We start from the raw sequence: 7,357 nt of genomic DNA on the forward strand, positions 1-7,357 counted from the left end.
ACTAGTCAATCTAATCTATAGTAGGCCATGTGTTTATTATTTAAGTTGTAATCAAATAACAAATTATTTACATGTTTGTAAACGTTTTCACAGTTTTCGCGATAAATAATCAATAAATGATTTGTGTTTAGTGATATCAATAACAACAATGCAGCTGTGGCATCTTGCTGATGTAATGTGGGCCGGATTAAAGAACAAAATGGGCCGTATCTAACTAAGGCAACCAAAATATTAGAAACACCTTTCAGTAAGATGTAATACTGTGCTACTTCCCTCCAGACAGCAATTTAAAACACACTCACTGTTTTATTATTGTTATATTTATTATTTAGTTATTTATTCATCATTTATTATTGCACTAAGTGGCAGTAACAGTAATGTTTTTCCACACAGGCAAATACATGCAACATTTCTATTTCAAGTGATGAGGCACATATTCATAATCATAAACATTTAATTGTGTGTGTTGTTGACTGCCACTGTGTCTTTGCGCTGCCACGTGATACACTATTTATTGACTGTGTGTGAGTGTGTGATGTGTTGCTACTCTTGGATGTCATCATCCGTACAGCCCACCCCCCACCCATTGACAATGTGCATGGGTGGGAGCAGAAGTGATTGCTTAATGCACCAATAAATGCGTGGACACTTTTGACCTTCTGCCGACTTGCTCTTTTGAAGTTCGTCCTCAGTGCAGGTCAACAGGTGAGTTTTGAGTAATTATAAAATATTATATTGTGGTCATTGTTTTGATGGGAATCTTAATTATTTTGTCATGTCATAACATATTTTGAAAATGAAAAAAAAAGAGATTCTGCTGGGCTTGATATTTAAAAAAAAAAAAAAGTTTTACATTGTTTTAATTACTACAGCATACTCTATTAAATATATTGACCAGCAGTGGGTGGCAAAAGAAGCGTAGAAATGTTCAATTGTGTGATGTTTAAACATTAAGATTGTACCAAAGAAAAAAATAGAATGAGGGTTACAATAATAGTGCATGTGTGTAAAAATGCTGGTAATGAGAAGTTTTTCAATAGGGGCATTGCTTGGTTTGATATGCTTTTGTGACTTGTATTGGGTTTTTTTTCAAGCAACATATTAAGAATTGCAGTAATTGTTTCATTTATAAGCTAGAGCTAACACAAACGCGGGCTAATTTTTTGCTATTGATCCACAGTCTGCGATGATTGGCACCAAGTCCAAATGAATTTTGACCCACTTTGCTGAAAGGCATTTCGTTGACAGCCTAATGTCAACACATCACAAGACATCTCACCACAAGAGAAAGTCTACGATCCTAAAAATTACCTTTTTGACCACAGGCCAGGACAAAGTTATCTGAAAACATTGCAGATGTATAATAAAAGAGCTGCATTAACACGTCTGATGAAGATATTATTGATCATGTAGTATGTTAATTTCCTGTCACAGAGGGCTTTTTGAGCTATGTCCAATATTTGATGTATGAAGAGAAAAAAACTGAATTACGGATAGAAAACTGGGGTGGATTATTTGAAAGGAGTCTCTGCTGATGACGTCTGTCGCTCAGCACCAGAGCGGCTGCAGTGAGAAGATAAGCCCCACCCTGAAGGAGGCACCTTCAACTCTCAAAACGTCATAAGTAGAATATTGGCATCAATAATGTTGATAGCAATTCGTCCCCCGCTTTTCAACCGTAATTATCTGCTAAAAGTAAATTATCCATATTGCAGAAGCTGGGCAGATTTTTAACATTGATGAAAACAAATGTCCTGCACCTTCTCACAGAGCAAGAACAGCTGGCTCAACATGGCCGCCTTCCTTCACCACTGCCCTTTCTTCAAGTCTGCCACAAAACCAGCTTTGAGGAGATCAAGCCCATTGCTGTCTCTGGCCAATCAGTGTCCCATCATTGCGCGTCAGATCAGCATCTGCAGGTCAGCCGACTTGGATGCCAAGCTGAGCACTTCCTCTGCCAGTCCCGACTGTCACCAGCTTCCCACGCTGCAGCAAAGGAGGACCTTTGCTCAAACGGCTCCTCAGGTGGCGGAGCCGGCGGTGTCAAAGGTTTGCCCTTTATTCACCTCTCGTATTGGGATGGTCAAAGCCAGCCCCGAAGTGCAGGAGGATGTCCAAGAGGGTAGGAAGCAGCAAAAAACATTTGGAAATGAGTTTGAAATGATGACACTGAAGTGATTAACCTGCATGTTTCTTTGACAGGCATGATGGTTTCTCTGTTGAAAGATTTAAAGGAGTCCATTTTCCCCAGATCAACTCAAGACATCCCCCTCAGCCACCTCCTCAAAGACAACATGGGTGTGTACGCTGATGTTAGTTAGGCTATCGTTAAAACGTCATTTATACTCATGAAACCTAATTATGATTTACAAATCGAGACGCAGATCATGGCATTTATCTTTACCTTTACTGTTACTGTCCACTTGCGTTGGGGCCAGGTGGGCGCAGTGACCCCAGGAGATGAAAAAAGCTTTCTCGCACCTACCTTGTAAAGCACCTGTTTAACATGGTGGAGCCTTTTGTGCCATTCTAATCTACTTCAACTGATCTTACCTACGCAGTTGGGCCCAGCTATGATTACGACGACTTCTTCTCTGAGAAGATCGCAGAGAAGAAGAAGGACCACACTTACAGAGTTTTCAAGACGGTAAACCGGAGCGCCGTCTCATTTCCTTTCGCTGAGGATTACTCCGTGTCCGACCGCGAGGGCTCCCAAGTGTCTGTGTGGTGCAGCAACGACTACCTGGGGATGAGTCAGCATCCCCGTGTCCTCGGCGCCATCAGGTAAAATGAAGATCACAACAAGACGATGTCGTCTGGAGTAGATTTCACATACGGAGCACAATGTCTCCTGTTAATTGCGGTGTTAACTACTGCAGCCAGCTATCACACAACTTTTCTTGTCAAACTTGAGAAATCCCCATCACATTGCAGAAATCGGTCCTACCTTATGTGTTATCTTATTTTATTCCTCAGTGATGCCCTGTCCAAACATGGTGCAGGAGCAGGAGGCACCAGGAACATCTCAGGTACCAGTAACTTCCACGCTTCTTTGGAGAAGGAGTTGGCCCAGCTCCATCAGAAGGACGCCGCTCTGGTCTTCTCTTCCTGCTTTGTGGCAAATGACTCCACCCTCTTCACTTTGGCCAGACTGCTGCCAGGTATAACATGACCACCATCTTTGATAGATCAAAACAAAAACGCCGCTGATTTTGGATCATAGCCTGCACAAGACGATCATAGTACGATGATGCCGTCACTCTTCCTTAACAGCGCTTGATTAATAATAATAATAATAATCAAAATTCTTTGATATAAAACATATTTTCTAAAGTAGTGAAAATAGTTACTTTGCCTGGTAATGAGTTACTTTTATTATGAAGTAATTTGATTACTAACTCAATTGCTTTTTGAGCAAGTAACGATAACTAATTACTTCTATAAAGTAAGGTTCCCAAGAGTGTTAATTACTGTGGTTCCATTTATCCATGTTTGCCCTGCGAATGACTGCGAATGACCTCTCACCCAAAGTCAGCTGGGATTTGATTCAGCCTCCCCGAAGTGGTAGCAAATGAATGGATGGATGAAGGAAGTGATGAAGTGTTTGCTATTCCCACACACAGGCTGTGAGATCTACTCTGATGCCGGGAACCACGCCTCAATGATTCAGGGCATCAGAAACAGCGGATCCAAGCGCTTCATCTTTCGCCACAACGACAGTCGACACCTGGAGGAGCTTCTGCAGCGCTCAGACCCGAAGACGCCCAAAATAGTCGCATTTGAGACGGTGCATTCAATGGATGGTGAGGCTCGCAAAATGTTGAAAGTGAATGAGAAATTAGGATGGAAAGGTTGGAAGTTTGTAATTTTCATACACTTCAACAATCTTTTGTCATCCATCATTGTGTCTCATGGGAGGACATTGACATATGCGACATCTCAGTTTCTATATTCATTATCTTTATGCACATAAATTATCTCATTAACTCATTCACTGCCATTGACGGCTATAGACGTCAACAATTTATTTCAACTATTTCTATTAGTTTTGTTCCACTTTTGTTAACAAGAGTATGAAAACGTAGAATTTTTTTAATTGTTCATTTAGAACAGATATAAAATTTGTGATTAATTGTGAGTTAACTAATGAAGTCATGTGATTAATTACAATAAAAAAATGTAATCGCACGACGCCCCTAATTTTTTATCTTTTCTTTTTTTAAATCGCATCAGGCAATACATTTTTAATTGTAATTAATCACATGACTTCAATAGTAAAAACATGTTAAACTAATAGAAATAGTTCAAAGAATTTTCGTTAAGAGAAATGTTGATTTTCCAAGTCATAGGAAACTTTTTAATTGTTCTTTTTATTTTCTTGTTCTGTGTGATATCAGGTGGCATATGTCCCTTAGAAGAACTGTGTGATGTGTCCCATCGCTACGGAGCTCTGACGTTTGTTGATGAGGTTCACGCCGTGGGCCTGTATGGATCCCATGGAGCCGGAGTTGGGGAGAGGGACAATGTCATGCACAAGATTGATATTGTGTCTGGGACTTTAGGTGAGCGCCTTTTGTGGCGATTCCCTTCCTTTTTATTCACTATTTGTATTTATTTTCACTGGGAGTAAATGGATGGATGGATGGCCACACTCTTCTTGGCTAAAGTCCCGCTCACACCCACTTGGTCTAACTGACATAGTGCCAACTTAGCTATGATAACTCACACCTAAGGGCCTGAAGAGGAGGCGTTCACATCACAGGAATAAGACGGGTTATCAGCAAGACGCTGCCGCTACTCCCACTGTGGCTCTGCTGATAAAATAACATCAGAGGTTGTGTTGACTTTTATGGCAACTTCAACTTTAAGTTGAACTTTTAGCTAAAAATTTACTGGCAAAACTACATTTGTAGTCAAATAGCGTATACTACAAGTACACAATATTGTACTATATTCTACTCATAACACTGTTGGGAGGTATTCATACATGAGAAGCTTTAAAATACATACTGAAAATCATACATTACATCTTTTGAAATAATAATTCTGTGGTCTGTCATTTTAAGAAAGTCAAGTAAAAAACAAATGTGTACAATAATTTGTTCTAAACATGGTATTTTGATTGATATTGCGTTTATGGAATAGGAATTAAGAAGAAAATTCACCTGTTTTTATCTTTCTCAGGAGGCGGCCATTTTGTCACCAATCACAGTTCACCTGTTTTCTGAGTTTGATCATGTGACGTTCGTAAACTGAGCCGTGATTGGTTGTTACCTGAGCCCTGAGCAACTTAGATGTTATTTTCAGTTGACAGCAAGTGGCAAAATGGCTGCCACATTGAAATAGCTAAAAAAATATATATTAATTCATATTCCACAAGCGCAATATTAATCAGGAATGCCGTGTTTAGACTAGTGGGTTCACATAGAACACATTATTGTAAAACTGACTTTTTTAACTGAACAGATGAGATTAAAAAAAAAAGTTTGTAAAACATAGGATATTGATTTGATAATAATTCTTGTCTTATTATGATTGTGTAGTATGAATTAAACAACTATTCAATCAAATGACATACATGTTAAATGTGTATGTAAAATTGTTTATTCTACTAATGTTTATTTTTTTTAACCAATTATTTAATGAGGAAAAATTAATTTAAAAAATGATTAAACCTGTTATGGAAATTAAAAAAAAATAGTTGCTTCAATGAAATGTAAATATTGTATCTAAAGAAAAATGTGTCTCCTCACTCCTGACCTCATAAACACTCGGCTGTTCCAGGTAAAGCCTACGGCTGTGTGGGAGGCTACGTCGCCAGCAGCGCCGCCCTGGTGGACACAGTGCGATCCTTCGCGGCCGGCTTTATCTTCACCACCGCCCTCCCGCCCATGGTCCTGGCCGGAGCTCTGGAGTCTGTGCGGGTCCTTCAGGGCCCCGAGGGGCAGTCCCTGCGCAGAGCCCACCAGAGGAACGTCAAACACATGAGGCAGCTACTCATGGATAAGGGCCTGCCTGTGGTTCACTGTCCGAGCCACATCATCCCCATACGGGTATGGAGATTTGCAAACAAAATTAAACATCATGTGTCACAAACTCGAGGTAACATGAAACAATGACTCCGTTGAGTAGCTCATAATGGCTGTCTAGCCAGTTCTGACCATCGCTGTTGCATTTTGTTGTGGTTCCGTTCTGCAGGTGGGCAATGCAGAGCTGAGCACCAAAGTGTGTGACACCCTGCTGGAGAGACACAACATCTACGTGCAGGCCATCAACTACCCCACAGTGCCTCGCGGAGAGGAGCTGCTCCGCCTGGCTCCGTCTCCTCATCACCAGCCCGCCATGATGGAGTACTTTGTGGGTGAGTGACGTGTGCCTAGAAACGCCTCCAGGACGCCACTGCAGATGTTGTTACTGTCTCTGTGCGAGTATGAATTAATGAATTATATTCGCAGAGAAACTGGTGGACGTGTGGCAGGAGGTGGGGCTAAAACTCAGCAACCAGGCAGCCGTTTCCTGCACCTTCTGTGACCGCCCGCTGCATTTTGACCTCATGAGTGAATGGGAGAAGTCCTACTTTGGCAACATGGAGCCCCAATACATTACCGTGTCTGCATAGAGGACATGGAATTTCACCAGCAATATAAGCAGGATTTAAATGGTCTTAAATTAACTTCAAACGCATCTTGCTTTCTATGTATCAAGAAGAATATATGGGCTAACCTTCTTACTTGTCACCATTAAAGATGTTCGTTTTATTTGTGACTGCTTGCTGGTTGCTGATGTGTATTTGAAGGGAATTGTGTCTCCTCTAATTTAAAATAAAGTATAAATCCTGCACATTGGGCACTTCACTATCTCGATGTGTTGGTTTGAATTCAATAAAGTTGTGGTACTTCCTTCGTGTTGTGTGGTCTGTTTGGCTTCCATGTATCAAAACTAAACCAGTCCACATATGACATTCAGGTCTTATCTAATGTATGCTGTTCGTTCATGAATAAATTAAAAGCTGCAGCAAGTCTCTCTAATAAGATCTATTAATCTGTATTATGCTTCTGCTGTTTTTTTTTTTTTACAGGACCTTGAATGTTGTGCATAAAATGATGTATTAGAATTTGCAGAAAACAAGATAAATAATCTTCTGCCAAGAGGACATAGAAAGCAAGATGTGTTTGAAGTTTAAATATAAATCCTGCTTATGTTGCTGGTGAAATTCCATGTCCTCTGAAATAGGCCCCGAGTTCCTAAAGGCTCTGGATGTTGTTGGGCTGTCGTGGTTGACACGCCTCTACAACATCGCGTGGATATCGGGGACAGTGCCCTTGGATTGGCAGACCGGGGTGGTGGTCCCCCTTTT

At 40.7% G+C, this 7,357-nt stretch overlaps 1 protein-coding gene across 1 annotated transcript; it reads left to right on the plus strand.

The window, feature by feature from the left end:
- Nucleotides 1–542: 542 nt before the first annotated feature.
- alas2 (aminolevulinate, delta-, synthase 2) lies at nucleotides 543–6,902 on the plus strand. Its single transcript, XM_086067574.1, has 10 exons — nucleotides 543–705; nucleotides 1,771–2,122; nucleotides 2,203–2,298; nucleotides 2,562–2,784; nucleotides 2,977–3,161; nucleotides 3,624–3,803; nucleotides 4,398–4,562; nucleotides 5,785–6,053; nucleotides 6,199–6,361; nucleotides 6,456–6,902. Exons 2-10 carry the CDS (start codon nucleotides 1,792–1,794, stop codon nucleotides 6,617–6,619), a joined length of 1,776 nt encoding a protein of 591 aa, XP_085923700.1. The 5' UTR covers nucleotides 543–705; nucleotides 1,771–1,791; the 3' UTR covers nucleotides 6,620–6,902.
- The last annotated feature ends 455 nt before the right edge of the window (nucleotides 6,903–7,357 follow it).

The sequence above is a fragment of the Leptonotus elevatus genome, chromosome 2 (genome assembly GCF_054856555.1).
Source record: "Leptonotus elevatus isolate MCC_2025b chromosome 2, RoL_Lele_1.0, whole genome shotgun sequence".
Lineage (NCBI taxonomy): Eukaryota > Metazoa > Chordata > Actinopteri > Syngnathiformes > Syngnathidae > Leptonotus > Leptonotus elevatus.

Excerpts from the sequence above, each read along its gene's own strand:
- alas2 (XM_086067574.1), top strand. The coding sequence starts at position 1,792 with ATGGCCGCCTTCCTTCACCACTGCCCTTTCTTCAAGTCTGCCACAAAA. Across the intron at positions 3,804-4,397 it reads GACGGTGCATTCAATGGATG|GTGGCATATGTCCCTTAGAA; the intron begins GTGAGGCTCGCA and ends GTGTGATATCAG. Across the intron at positions 6,362-6,455 it reads CATGATGGAGTACTTTGTGG|AGAAACTGGTGGACGTGTGG; the intron begins GTGAGTGACGTG and ends TTATATTCGCAG.